At 44.5% G+C, this 14819-nt stretch overlaps 2 protein-coding genes across 2 annotated transcripts in view; one reads left to right on the forward strand and one right to left on the reverse strand.

Moving 5' to 3' along the window:
* Nucleotides 1–13871, forward strand: part of elnb (elastin b) — a 33984-nt gene extending 20113 nt beyond the window's left edge. The window contains exons 35-56 of the mRNA XM_083759532.1: nucleotides 63–152; nucleotides 392–418; nucleotides 1174–1194; nucleotides 1583–1609; nucleotides 1713–1727; nucleotides 1873–1896; nucleotides 2371–2430; nucleotides 2956–3147; nucleotides 3253–3483; nucleotides 3589–3720; nucleotides 3849–3881; nucleotides 4132–4191; nucleotides 4302–4649; nucleotides 7060–7455; nucleotides 7582–7614; nucleotides 7710–8165; nucleotides 9651–9686; nucleotides 9899–9955; nucleotides 10567–10614; nucleotides 10931–10954; nucleotides 11172–11240; nucleotides 12119–13871. Coding sequence (XP_083615658.1) covers nucleotides 63–152; nucleotides 392–418; nucleotides 1174–1194; nucleotides 1583–1609; nucleotides 1713–1727; nucleotides 1873–1896; nucleotides 2371–2430; nucleotides 2956–3147; nucleotides 3253–3483; nucleotides 3589–3720; nucleotides 3849–3881; nucleotides 4132–4191; nucleotides 4302–4649; nucleotides 7060–7455; nucleotides 7582–7614; nucleotides 7710–8165; nucleotides 9651–9686; nucleotides 9899–9955; nucleotides 10567–10614; nucleotides 10931–10954; nucleotides 11172–11240; nucleotides 12119–12141 — 2402 coding nt within the window. The 3' untranslated portion in view covers nucleotides 12142–13871. The remainder of the gene's footprint in view (nucleotides 1–62; nucleotides 153–391; nucleotides 419–1173; nucleotides 1195–1582; nucleotides 1610–1712; nucleotides 1728–1872; nucleotides 1897–2370; nucleotides 2431–2955; nucleotides 3148–3252; nucleotides 3484–3588; nucleotides 3721–3848; nucleotides 3882–4131; nucleotides 4192–4301; nucleotides 4650–7059; nucleotides 7456–7581; nucleotides 7615–7709; nucleotides 8166–9650; nucleotides 9687–9898; nucleotides 9956–10566; nucleotides 10615–10930; nucleotides 10955–11171; nucleotides 11241–12118) is intronic.
* LOC310869611 (uncharacterized protein) lies at nucleotides 4934–6498 on the reverse strand (the record flags this gene model as incomplete). Its single annotated transcript, XM_083780434.1, has 3 exons — nucleotides 4934–5682; nucleotides 5957–6327; nucleotides 6440–6498. 3 exons carry the CDS (start codon nucleotides 6496–6498, stop codon nucleotides 4934–4936), a joined length of 1179 nt encoding a protein of 392 aa, XP_083636560.1.
* Nucleotides 13872–14819: the final 948 nt, after the last annotated feature.

The following is a 14819-nucleotide window of genomic DNA, read 5'->3' on the forward strand; positions in this document are numbered from 1 at the left end:
ATCACTGTCAAATGTTCCATAACATGCTAGTGTTTGATTGCTGACAACTGTAACTTCAACAGGTACTGGCATCACTGGAGGACCAATCGGAACAGGTGTGGATGGAGATGGCCTAACTGGGACGGGAATCCCCATTATTGGTGCAAGACCAGGTACACCTCATTAGATTAGATGATTGCGGTAGTTCTACAACTGTCTGTTGGTAGTCTATTGTTGATCCATTTGATTGATTGATTCATGAGACCATAGAATGACGCTAGAATAAGGTAATATACTACAACTAAAATTATGAAAAATCCTAATCCTTTTCAATTAGTTGATTAATAATCAATGATATGATTATTTGTTCACCCCTACTAAATTCATGTTTTTCCCCATTCTTCTACAACAGGACTGGGCGGGACACTACTGCCACCAGGTGTGGAGTCATTTAAAAGCTTTTACTTTATTTTTTGGTGTCCTGCCAGACACTGTGTGTGTGTGTGTGTGTGTGTGTGTGTGTGTGTGTGTGTGTGTGTGTGTGTGTGTGTGTGTGTGTGTGTGTGTGTGTGTGTGTGTGTGTGTGTGTGTGTGTGTGTGTGTGTGTGTGTGTGTGTGTGTGTGTGTGTGTGTGTGTGTGTGTGTGTGCGTGTTTTAACAATCAATCAATCAATTAATCAGTAAGCCACGCCTTTCTCAATATAATCACATTTTCTCCACACCTCTTACTGTACCTCACCTGTCCTCTCCTCTCTCATTCTCTCCTCATGCACACAAGCAGCTCTTTTAATCACATATTTTTTGAGTGGTGCAACCACTCCAAGGAACAGCAATGTCCGTGTTTGTTCACCTACCTATTTGTTCACCTATGTGACGTTATTACGTTAACCTACCTATGTGACTATGAGTACCAGTAGGGGCGCTGTTGTGCCAGAAACAGAGAGAGAGAGAGAGAGAGATAGTGCTGCACTGTTGCCTGCTAATGAGAGAGAGAGACAGAGAGAGAGAGGAGGAGGGGGGGGGGGGGGGAGGGAGAGGGGAGTTGCACCACTCAGTTGTGATTTTTTGTACTTTACATTTGTAAACCTCTGTATGTAGTATAATTGATGTCATATGATTTCTTTGTTTACATGTATAAGACTGTGGTGTTGTGGCATAACTGGCCTAATGTAATTTCATGAATGCTTCCCATAGGTTCTACAGGAGCATCACCTGGTAGGTCATCCCTTTACAGACTAATTCCAAATCATGTATTAGTGACTGACTTATTGTTTGTTGTGAATATATGTGTGAGGAGAACTCTCAACTGCGGCTATAACATACCTTGCTGGGCGACAGGCCTGTCTGTGTCGTAAAATGGAAACATTGATATTTATAGAAAAATATATCCACGATGACAGGACATAATGGCTTATAGCAGTATCACAAAGGCTTTGAATGATCATTTTGTTTCCACTGAAATGCTTTCAGTTATCACTGGTTTTTCTGTACCACAGAGTGAATGTTTTCTTTTTTTGACACTTAAACAGATTACATCATTCGCTGATGTAAAATGTCAAATTTAGGACATTATGTTATATTCTTTGTGTTTCTGTCCTTACAGCTGGTGGTGGACTTGTTCAGCCCAGTGGTAAGTAAACCCAGATATTCACATGTTTATTGGTATCTACTTATCTACCTCATATCACACTGCCAATTATTTCCCTAATAAAATCTTGTTTTTCTTTTTTCAGCTGGGACGGGTGTTGGTGAGTATTTGCTTAATGTGTGCTGTTGGTAGACAAAACATGGTTAGCACTATGTATGTATAGAAACTAAGCTATTCCTGTCTAGTGTCTACCTTATGCACTCTCTCTCTCTCTCTCTCTCTCTCTCTCTCGATCTGTTCTGCAGGTGGTACAGGACTGCCCACTGGAGGTGAGATTCATCACTACTGCAACTGTTCACTTTGACTCTCACCCACCCTTATCCTTTGTTTCATAGTTTGCGTATCTTATCTCCTATTTTAATTCATGTGTCTCTCAGTGGACATAAATAGCATCACATTATATCTTTTCTATGATACCAAAGGTAATGGTTGAGTTTTAGGTATTGATATATCACAACGCTTATAAGGACAGAGAGAGGGAGAGCAAGGCAAAGAAAAACTGAAAAGAAACATGTCAAAGATAAATCAAATATATCAAATACATAGCAGCAGTTATGTACATGAGGTTCCTGTAAGGTGCAACATGTATAGCAGTGCATCGGCAGGTTCACATAAGAAGGTAGCCCCTACAAGGCAAAACAAAACCCATATGGTAGATCCACAACGAAAAGTAATCTAATCTACATACACAAAAAACAGTTAAACATTTTTGGAACTTACCTCTTTTAATCTAATTGGTTTAGCAGGTGCTGATGGTGACACAAGTGGGACACTACCTGGAGCCAAACCTATCAAACCTCCAGGTAACCAAAATAAAAACGCTATAAAATACCTACCTGTATATGAATGACCAATTCCTTATGCTGTGCATGCAAAAGAAAAAGTTTCCTTTAGTTTATTTCCACAATGATCAAACAATGAGGCAGTGATAGTACAATGGGGGAGGTAAAATGGTGCATACTAAAATCAGTCATCAAGGGACTTGATGCGACTTTTGGACTTTAAATAGGATCTTTAAATACTGACAAAACATATGGGGAGGGAAAAATAAATGACACTCAGGATTTTACTTGACTTTATCTCTTTGATTTTGGACTTACTTGAGATGTACTACTACTTGTGACTTGAGTAAACTAGAGGGCAGGGACGTCGCTGATTTGGTTGCCCTACTCGGCGTGTTGCCCTATTCGCAGTGCGTATTGACTGTACGTAGCGATGGCACTGCTAGAGGCCATGGCTGCTGTACCATTGGCTCTATAGGAATTAACGGACAACATCTTCTATAGTGACTATAGCAACATTAATATACGTAATTGGTTTGTTCTCAGGCGTCCCCAGAGGAGATACCCCAGGAGAAGGAGATGGAGAAGGGGGCCCTGATGGAGAAAGAGACACCGTGACAGGGGGCCCCAGTGTCGTTGGAGGAGGAGACGGAGTTGGGGTGGGAGGAGGTCCTACAGGAGGCCTTGGAGGTGTGGGTGGGGGCCCTGGTGGAGTGGGTGGAGGCCCTGGAGGTGTGGGTGGGGGCCCTGGTGGAGTAGGTGGAGGCCCTGGAGGTGTGGGTGGGGGCCCTGGTGGAGTGGGTGGGGGCCCTGGTGGAGTGGGTGGAGGCCCTGGTGGAGTAGGTGGAGGCCCTGGAGGTGTGGGTGGAGGCCCTGGTGGAGTAGGTGGAGGCCCTGGAGGTGTGGGTGGGGGCCCTGGTGGAGTAGGTGGAGGCCCTGGTGGAGTAGGTGGAGGCCCTGGAGGTGTGGGTGGGGGCCCTGGTGGAGTAGGTGGAGGCCCTGGTGGAGTAGGTGGAGGCCCTGGAGGTGTGGGTGGGGGCCCTGGTGGAGTAGGTGGAGGCCCTGGAGGTGTGGGTGGGGGCCCTGGTGGAGTAGGTGGAGGCCCTGGTGGAGTAGGTGGAGGCCCTGGTGGAGTAGGCGGAGGCCCTGGTGGAGTAGGTGGAGGCCCTGGTGGAGTAGGTGGAGGCCCTGGAGGTGTGGGTGGAGGCCCTGGTGGAGTAGGCGGAGGCCCTGGTGGAGTAGGTGGAGGCCCTGGAGGTGTGGGTGGTGGACCTGGAGGTGCTGGAACAGGAACCACTAAACCAGGCAAAAGTAAGCTGCTCTACTCTCTGGTCTAATTCATACATTCTCTATATATTATGTATTGTCAACTTGTCACAGTCATGTAGCATTGTTAATACATACATATTGTATGTCACTTCACTTATGATATTTAACAGGCTATGGTGCTGGTGGAGTTTTACCAGGTGGAGGTAGGTTCATCTGCCTTCCTACTACTTTAAAGCCTGATTTATTCTTAGTTGGTTGCTAGTGTCTGTGCGAAAATAGCCGATATACAAACTCACAATGTAAGGCATTATACAGTTTTTATTTTTAGTGCGTGTTACTGGTGTAAAACAAATGTAAATCAGGTAACCATAATAACACATAATACTAATAATAATAATACACATACATACATCCCTGAAGTACATGTGGTGAATTAACTGTTTTCCTGATCAGGTCTACGTTACCCGACCGGGGCTGGATTTGGGCAAGGAGCAGGAGGAAAGCCAGGCAAAGGTACCTTAAACTCTATGAAACTCGATTAAAGAATTGTTTTACCTTTGGCCCCAGAGATACTACAGTATAGCTCTTCTATACGTTCAGTTAATTGCTTATCTGTCCTTCAGCCTATGGGGGTCTCGGAGCAGGAGTCCGGAACGGAGCTGGGCCTGGGGGCTACGGCACTGGGCCTGGGGGCTACGGCACTGGGCCTGGGGGCTACGGCACTGGGCCTGGGGGCTACGGTACTGCGCCTGGGGGCTACGGTACTGGGCCTGGGGGCTACGGTACTGGGCCTGGGGGCTACGGCACTGGGCCTGGGGGCTACGGAGGCAGAGGAGGTGGCGTGGGTCCTGGTGGAGCTGGTAGCCTGGGGGTTGGAACCGGTCCTGGAGGAGTGGGTGGAGGTCTTGGAGGAGGAGCAGGGGGAGTGGGTGTCGGTCCAGGAGGATATGGTGCTGGAGTAGGGCCAGGCGGTGGGTTGACAGTTGACACTCTTTCATAGTTGTTTTACTCTGTGGCTCAGATAAAATCATGGATATATCCAAAGACAAAAGATGACATTTACACGTGACGCTAAGGCTAAGCTTTCATTGCATGTTCATGTTTTGCAGGTTCCAGGTACCCTGGCGCAGGAGCAGGCAGCGGAGCTCCCAAACCACCAAAAAGTATGACCACCAAAAGAGCACACAAAAAGATCACACACTAATTAAAGCATTTACACAGAACTAATCACCCATCGCAAACTCTGGTTCACTATTCAACAGGTTATGGAGGAGCAGCAGGTGGTGGTGCTGGAGTCGGCCCTGGAGGTTACGGTACAGGGCCAGGCGGAGCTGGTGCTAGACCAGGTGGTTACGGACCAGGTGGATACGGGCCAGGAGGTGCTGGGACTGGACCAGGTGGATACGGGCCTGGAGGTGCTGGTGCTGGACAAGGAGGGGCCGGAGCCGGCCCTGGTGGTTATGGCCCCGGAGCCACTGGAACTGGTCCAGGTGGTTACGGGCCAGGCGGTGCTGGGACTGGACCAGGTGGATACGGGCCAGGCGGTGCTGGGACTGGACCAGGTGGATACGGGCCAGGCGGTGCTGGGACTGGACCAGGTGGAGCAGGCACTGGGCCAGGTGGATACGGGCCAGGTGGTGCTGGGACTGGACCAGGTGGATACGGGCCAGGCGGTGCTGGGACTGGACCAGGTGGATACGGGCCAGGCGGTGCTGGGACTGGACCAGGTGGATACGGGCCAGGCGGTGCTGGGACTGGACCAGGTGGAGCAGGCACTGGGCCAGGTGGTTACGGGCCAGGTGGTGCTGGGACTGGACCAGGTGGAGCAGGCACTGGGCCAGGTGGATACGGGCCAGGTGGTGCTGGGACTGGACCAGGTGGAGTAGGCACTGGGCCTGGTGGATATGGGCCTGGAGGTGTAGGAACAGGACCAGGTGGCTTTGGACCGGGGGGTGCTGGTTACAGACCAGGTGGAGCTGGAACTGGACCAGGAGGGGCTGGAACTGGAACTGGAGGTAATATACAAAGAATAAATCTACTTCTAAAGACTAATATGCTTCAGTTTTTTTTTTATCAATGATCATACATGTGTATTTGTGTTTCAGGATATGATGCCAGCGCCAAAGCCCGGAAATATGGTATGATAATTTTATCACAAAAGCAATATTTATAGTACAGATTGCATTGTATATGTCTACTGTTACTGTTAACTACATATTTGTATTTCAATATTCATAGGTATGCTAAGTGGAGCGCTTGGAGTTCCAGCTGCAGGCAGTGGTGGAGTTGGGCCTGGTGGTGCTGGTACTGGATTTGGGCCTGGTGGTGGAGTTAGGCCTGGTGGTGCTGGTACTGGATTTGGGCCTGGTGGTGGAGTTAGGCCTGGCGGTGCTGGTACTGGATTTGGGCCTGGTGGTGGAGTTGGCCCTGGCGGTGCTGGTACTGGATTTGGGCCTGGTGGTGGAGTTGGCCCTGGCGGTGCTGGTACTGGATTTGGGCCTGGTGGTGGAGTAGGCCCTGGCGGTGCTGGTCCTGGATTTAGGCCAGGTGGCGGAGTTGGGCCTGGTGCTGCTGGGATTGGACCTGGTGGCTTTGGACCAGGTGGTGCCGGGACTGGACCAGGTGGCCAAAGATTTGGAAAAAGAAAGCCTAAATCAGGTGAAGTTCTCAATTCTGGCCATGACACTAACAACTGGTGAATGGTACAATGTCATAAATATTGAATGAACCATAATTCAACTAGTCCCTCTTCTCTCCCAACAGGCTATGGTTCATTGGGCGGAGCTGGATATGGACCAGGTGAGGAACTCTCCCAAGCATGTACCCTCAAAACCCACACACCTGTTCAGTTGTTTAGCTGTGTTTGGACCAGATATTCAAAGAATGAAAAGGTGCCTTTTAACTTCTGATTACGCAATAGAGAGTACAGTATGTGCATGCATAAAGTGAGTGGCAAGTCGAGTGGAAAAGTGAGTTTAACGTTGTTTAGTGTTGTTTAATACAATCAGATTGGACTTTTCTGTTTGGATGTATGGGTTGTCAAGGCCAGAAAGTAGTTTTTTGCCACTCAGTAGGCTTCCCGCATAACTTTCACAGCTGTTTACAGCTGGAAACAAGCTCTTCACACTAGCACTGTTTGAAGTAAATAAGTATGACATATAACTTAATAATTAATCCAACTAGTCCGACAGGCTCATCTGTTCCAGCTAATCGCGGACACCGCTGGACAATATCACTTTCATTTGTGCCCATATGGGGTGCCACAATTGCATAAAGTTGCACCTTTCTGTTGTAGAAATACTTGCTAGGCAAGGAAGGCAAACCAGCCTGGCTTAGTATATGCTATATATATATTTTAACACAACTATGGTTGTTCCCCAGGTGGTGCAGGGACGGGTCCTGGTGGAGCTGGAGCTGGACGGGAAGGGTATGGACCAGGTGGAGCAGGCATTGGGCCTGGTGGATATGGGCCTGGAGGTGTAGGAACAGGACCAGGTGGCTTTGGACCGGGGGGTGCTGGGACTGGACCAGGTGGCTTTGGACCAGGGGGTGCTGGGACTGGACCAGGTGGATACGGACCAGGCGGTGCTGGGACTGGACCAGGTGGCTTTGGACCAGGTGGTGCTGGGACTGGCCCAGGTGGAGTAGGCACTGGGCCTGGTGGATATGGGCCTGGAGGTGTAGGAACAGGACCAGGTGGCTTTGGACCGGGGGGTGCTGGGACTGGACCGGGTGGGGCTGGTTACAGACCAGGTGGAGCTGGAACTGGACCAGGAGGTAATATACAAACAATAAATCTACTTCTAAAGACTATTAAATTGCTTCAATTTTGCAGAATGAATTTTATATTAAATTGGTAAATCATGATAAATATGATAATCATACATGTGATTTGTATTTCAGGATATGATGCCAGTGCCAAAGCCCGAAAATATGGTATGATAATTTTATCACAAAAGCAGTAGTACAGATTGCATTGTATATGTCTACTGTTAAGTTATAACTACATATTTGTATTTCAATATTAATAGGTATGCTAAGTGGAGCTCTTGGAGGCCTAGGTGCAGGCAGTGGTGGAGTTGGGCCTGGTGGTGCTGGTACTGGATTTGGGCCTGGTGGTGGAGTTAGGCCTGGAGGTGCTGGTACTGGATTTGGGCCTGGTGGTGGAGTTGGCCCTGGTGGTGCTGGTACTGGATTTGGGCCTGGTGGTGGAGTTGGTCCTGGCGGTGCTGGTACTGGATTTGGGCCTGGTGGCGGAATTGGGCCTGGTGGTGCTGGTACTGGGTACGGGCCTGGTGGTGGAGTTGGTCCTGGCGGTGCTGGTACTGGATTTAGGCCTGGTGGTGGAGTTGTACCTGGTGGTGCTGGTACTGGGTACGGGCCTGGTGGTGCTGGAACTGGTCAAGGAGGCTTTGGACCAGGATTGGGAAGGAAGCCTCCTAAATCAGGTTATGGCTCCTCGTTGGGAGGAACTGGTTATGGACCAGGTAATGTTCATTTTTCTATTACAAGATGATCTGATGTATGTGTGCATGTTATAGTTTTAATGTTTTAACTCACTATTTCATAATTAGTAAACAAATAATTTAATTATTTGTATGATTTGTGTATGATTTGCTTTATTTTACCTAGTCTTGCGTTGCCAGACGATCAGAGATCTCTGCCTAGTACTGATACATGTGGTGAAATCTAAATTCAATCACATTGCTTGAACAGCGGCAAGAACGGTTGCTAACAAACCTACATCTACTTTGAAAACCAATCAAGTCAGTGAAGTCACCCTCCCAATATGAAGAGCTGCCTTAAAGGAGAATTCCATACTAGAAGGCTTTCTTACCTTTATTTGTAGTTGTTACGTCCCCACCAAAGAGGTCCAGGTGTTATTTTGTGCAAAAGTGGATTATTGGCTATTTTCCCTAATATAAGCCCTCAAAGGGGGTTGGGTTGTTGTGCTAATTCGCTTATTTCCATTAAAATAAGTAGTAAAGTGTGCCACTTGGGATACTATTTACATTATGAGGATATTGTAGACAAAAAATATATTTTTTTGAGCGATGGAAATAAGCGAATTAGCACCCCAATGCCCCATTCAATTCAATGCAATTCAATGCAATTCATTACAATTTACAATTTACAATTTAGGCATTTAGCAGACGCTCTTAATCCAGAGCGACTTACATTTAAGCAAGAACAAAGCATGGGAATACATCACATAAAAAGCATTTATCATGAAACATGCGTAAGCTAAGAAAGTAACAGTGGAATATTTATATATTTATTGAGGGCTTATGGTAGGAAAAATAGCCAATAATGCGCTTTTGCACAAAATAACACCTGGACCTCTTTGGTGGGGACGTAACAACTACAAATAAAGGTAAGAAAGCCTTCTAGTATGGAATTCTCCTTTAACTACTTTTTTCCTCCAAAAAGATTTCTTGTTTTAGATGACATAGATTGCATATAGATGTCACCAAACATACCAGTAGACAGAGTTCTCCGATCACCTGACAGCCTTTCCTTCCCCTTTATTTTCTTCCATCATTTTCTCTCTGCGTTTGCTTCATAAACTGGGCTTGACTTGGCATCGGGGGACATATTATTGACCAGAGTTCCAAACCAATGGGAATAACTAAGAAAAGGAAGCATGTTGACAAAAGAGATTTAGCTCATATCATAACTTATTCGCTTATGAGGTTTTTGTGGCAAAACCATTGTAATGAGCCTCTGTCACCTGGTCTGCACATTTGCCCAGCAGAGGGTGCTGTGGATCAACTATGCACATCTCTAGGTGTTCTTGTATTCTATGTGAATAATATGTACTGTAAATTGTATCCTTCATCTGCTTTAGACATTATTATGATGATCAAGTTTATAATAAGACCTTTTATCTTTCACATGATAACTCCTTAATGTCTATTATTTTCTCATGTCCTGTTTCCATACTGTACGTGCATCACCTCTGTGTTGACCAGGTGGTGGAGTAGGAGGAGGCCCTGGTGGGGTTCCAGGTGAGTTTCCTTGGAGGAGGATAAGCCATTACTTCATGTTGTATAGGCTACTGTACATGTGTGGACTGCCACATCCTACTGGGCAGTGTTCGCACTAATGTGGTACTCCTCAACAAAGTTTCTTGTTTTGTTTAATCACTGCACACATTATTTGTACACCGACACTCAACAAAATATGATTTAAAACATGGCACACCTCTGTTCCTGTCCAGGTGGTGGAGCAGGAGGAGTGGGAGGTGGTGCAGGAGGAGGAGCAGGTGGACTACCAGGTTAGTTTGACTCATTCGTCGCTGCAGTGGAGAGCAACAAAAATATCTATATTTTGGATATAATGACAGGTACAGGAGTGTTTGAATGGTGTCACTCTCTGACGTTTTTTTTTTGTCGAAGGAAGTAAAAAGAATCGACCTCACCTTATGTCAATCATGTTTGCACACTGCAGCCAAATATTTCATCCGTATAAAGTTTTTTGGGACCGGGGTTGATTTGATCTGTTTTCCGCAGCTGTCTAGTGGAGTGTGGGTGACAGCTAGTGATAGCCTACTACTTTCGGATCTGCAAAACGCAGCGAAAAAACACACCAGTGTGCAACCACCTTAATACACTTGATCTTTTTAAACCACAAATTTGTGGTTTTATAACAGTGGTCTTTGCATTGCTTCAGCTACACAAATCACTGTTGATTTACATAATAATTGGGAACTATATAAGGTGTACAATTGTAAAGTCCAAATCTACTGGTCAGATCCATGTGGAAGTGCATGTTATGAGTTCAGGTATATACATATACTGTAGGCCTACTGTACTGTATGTAGGTACTGTCTGTAGGTAGGAGTTTGTATGATACTGGCTGTAATATGTAAAGTGTCCAAACGTCCAGCAGGAGGTGCTGTCCCGGGCTATGGCAATATCGCTGGTGGCTACCCAGGTAAGTCTGCCCTCTCTCCTCCTCACATCATTAAAGCAACAGTTTTATCCTGAAGAGCAAAGTAGGCTTAAATGATACGCTGCCATACAAGCTCACAAATCTCAATGTGTATGTTTAAGCTTTCATATTAGCTATTTTCGGGGAGCAACTGTACGACTTGGCAATATAATTCAGGCTTTAATTATGGCAAGTTGTTTTTCACATCTTTGCAGAGATAATACATCTATTCTAGAGGGTTGAATGTGAACATTGTGAGGACAATCAGGTGTTTATACTGACTAATCAAATTCTTTCTCTTCCTGTTATTGTTTCTTAGGATATGCAGGGGCTGGTCAGAAATGTAAGAAAATGTTCTCTCTCCCATTCCCCCCCTCCCTCCCTCTCTCTCTCTCTCTCTCTCTCTCTCTCTCTCTCTCTCTCTCTCGTGCTCTTACTCATGCTCTTATAGTTTTGCATTGTGTCGGGGGAAAAAAAGATATAAAACTTTAACACCTTATACTGTAGATCAAGGCAAATATCTTTCTTCTCCATCTCATTATTCTTTTTCCTTCCTGCAGCCAAAGCACAGAAGGCAGCCAAGTATGCAGCCATGCAGCAGGCCTTACTGGGATCTGGGGCGTACAGAGGTAATATTATTTAACATCCTCAGTGTTATTTATTTTAAAGCTGCAATCCATCAAATGTTCTATCTGGGATTGGAATCCTGTATTGTTCAAGATTTTATTAGATTTTTTCTTCTTCTTTTATTATTATATTATTGATATAAAACTTATATTATCAATTATTGTTTTCTGTTTTGCCATATATTTGAGGGCCCCACTTGCAATACCATGATGTTTCCGGCCCTCAGGGTCTATACATTTGTCAATGGAAGAGTATAAGGAGACCAGCTCTAACCACTGGAGATATACTAGTTATATTGTATCATCAATCATACTCTTCCATACTGATTGTTTAAAATAACGTTTTATTAATTACAGCTTTAACACCAAGAGCATACAAATAGAGCGAAAATTGACATGTTTTTTTTTTTTCCATTTATACACTTTCAGAGTTGCATATGGATATAAATTCAATCTGCAATCCGTAATTGTTGTATTACCCAAGATTCAAACCCTGGTCTCCCATGTGAGTGCCAAAATGTTTACTGCTGAGCTAAGACAGAAAGTCATCAACATCTCTTTTCAAGCAGTGGTGGTCCTACCCAACCACAGTAACATTTATCAATAGAAGAGCAGGGAGACCAACTACAACCACCACAGTTGTGTTACCGGTAGTTATATTGTATTTACATACATACCGGTATTCATACAAAATGGTTATGGATTGCAGCTTTAACTATACTGTGCAAATGATTTTTCAACATTATGGTTATGACTGGTTTGATTTTAACCAGTGTTTACAAGATGAATCCTTTGGTACTCGATTCATTCACAGACATATACAAAAGCTGTCAATTTGAGAAGTGACGAATGGTTTTCTGTGTTTTGACTGATCTCTTTAGGAGTCGGCAGGAGGAGGAAGTGATAGGCCAAGTGACAGGAAGTGACCTCATTAAAACAGCGATTCCAGAATGTACTTAAAAAAATAATCTATTACAGAAGCTACTGTTACCATTCAACGTGTTCTGTTTGTTTACCTTGTACAGAAGGTCTCTATCAAATTAAAGACCAAGTTGGATGCTAAGCTGGTAAATTCAACTCCACTGTAATATGTTTATTTGATTATTTTTGTGTTGTTTCACCTCACCTGCACTCTCGTGCGGCTATCGGTCAAACCATTAATCCTGCTTTTGAACACTGCTACCCAGAACTCCCTCAGGGCAGTTCCACTAGACCTGTCTTCATGCTGAACTGACGTCTAATGTGCTTCTCTGAGGCTGGGCTTTCATATACATTTTCCAAAGAGTCTGCAACATCCTCAACAGAAGATCACAGATACTTGTGATTATAATGTCTAATTGTGTAATGATTGTGTCTATAGTTTTCATGTTTAAGCACAAGCAACCAGGCTAATCTGTCCATCCGTGTCTAGAGAGGGACAGATGCTGTTTTAGGCCAGGGAACTGTGAAAGTCAGAGAATAATATATGCGAGGGCATTTTATTATGGTGTGTTCTCTGATCCCTGACAAACTTCTGTGCTGAAATGAACAGTGTAAATGGGTTAAGGCCCCTTAATGCCTCGACACTTTGTAAAACTAGAGAGCTCATGCTTCTCAGCTTAATGTATACGCCATCGTATGACAAAGTATAAATCAGGCTTTAGAAGATGGGCTTAACTGTAGTTGCCACAATGGCACTGTCTAACAGCTATGCTACAGTATGTAACGCCAAATGAAGTGCTACTCTTGTTTTACTTACAGTAATGATGTTGTTTAATGTGCCTGACAAGTCTTTTTGTTTGTTCTTTCATTGAATGTGGAATTTTATGAGAATTCAGCAGTGTGCTGTAAGAGTTCATTTCCAAAATGGTAACATCCATCATTACCTGATTATTCAGGGTTTGTGGCATCATTTTGTAAACCTTGTGCCATTTAAAAGTATCAGTCTAATCTGTTTTAATTATACTGTATGATATCAAGTATTTTGTAAGCATAGGTGTTCTTTTTTTGTCCCCAGGGTTTATCATTTTGGAATGATACTCTACTAATAAAGAGGAGTGACCTTTGCCTCTGGCTTGTATATTTGCTGTATGTGAAAGCTGTAGATTGAATCGAGCTAAATGAGAGGTAATGATATGCTGGGTTAACATTACCTGCTCTGACTAACATTGAGTTACTGTTGTATTTAACTCCTTGAACACTGATTGCAATATTGCCTTTTCACTTTGAACTTGACAAGTTCATGTGTTTACCTAAGATTTTTTAACTTATACTGAAACAGCAGAAAAAATACAGTGCTCAGCTATTTAGTCTTATGTTAGGAATGTAAGCAATTTTTAATATTTGTGTGTATGAGTTTTTTGGCATTTTAACTTGAATGTTTTCAATGATAAAGTGCAAATGATGTGTTTATTTGATCTTGTCCTGATGATGGGCTGGCATGGATGTAATATGTGATATTGTTTGGGTAAAACATGTTCAGTGTTATGGAATATTACTTTCACTGTGAGCTTGCATTTGTGTTTAGGCCAACTTATGTGTTTAACAACTACAATAGCTGTCATCTATCTGGCCCATGAAGAGAATGATGCACTTTTTTATATGCAATACACTATTTCTGACAATCCTTTCAAAAAAATAAACAATTGACAAATAGCAATTGAGTAATGCTGCGTGTTCTCTCTCTCTCTCACACACACACACAGCATCTCCCTCTATCTCTTGCGCTGTCTATCTCTCCCCTTTTTTCTATCCATTGACCCTCTGCCTGGTTCTTGGTCTGACAGACTGGAGCAGTGTGTGATTCCAGATCGGCTGCCTGCTGACACAGTCTGGGGCTATTCCTAGATTTAATGTGAACTATAACTTGCTTAAATGCAGTCCAGAGATACAGTACAGTAAATCTTATTTTACTTACATACACGTTGAATCTAATGGTCTTTACTTTGTTGCTTCCCATGCTTTAACACTAACAGACATACAGTAATGTGCATTGCAGGCTTATACCCACTCACTGCATGATATTCAGATGAGTAACTGGTCTTGTTTTATAGCGTTTCAGTGGCTCTGATCTGGACTGGTTCTCATACTCCTCTCCTGGAATGTAATTCTCCCTCTTCGTTTCCCTCTTTGTTGTGTGTGGTGAATGGAGGCTGCTGTTAAACCAGAGTTTGCAATAGTGTGGTAATTGGGGCATTCATAAAGAGATTATGGCTGTGTGCCTATACTCGGGCTGATGAAAAGAGAACTGATTCATGTCAAATTTGCGAGCATGCACGCACACAGTCACACACGCACGCATGCTCATGCATGCTTGCACACCTTACACAAACTGCACATCAGTGAACATATGTGCCATGCCTTTGCAGATAACATGCATATACAGTAAGCATACTTCTCTACTTCACTTGCAGCCTCGGATGCTATGCAGAGCAAGTAGGAGTGTAACTCTATCTGCCACTTGCCAGGTCTATAAAGCCAAAGGATAGAAATAGGGTGGTGTGAGGGGGGTTCTATCCTTGGCTTGGTTGTCAGTGACCAGATGGTGAGCAACAGACAGAGGGAAACTGACTGGCTGTTACCAGCAGGAGACTTGCAGAGGGA

The sequence above is a fragment of the Protomyctophum parallelum genome, assembly GCF_964188405.1.
Source record: "Protomyctophum parallelum genome assembly, chromosome: 1".
Taxonomy (NCBI): Eukaryota; Metazoa; Chordata; class Actinopteri; order Myctophiformes; family Myctophidae; genus Protomyctophum; species Protomyctophum parallelum.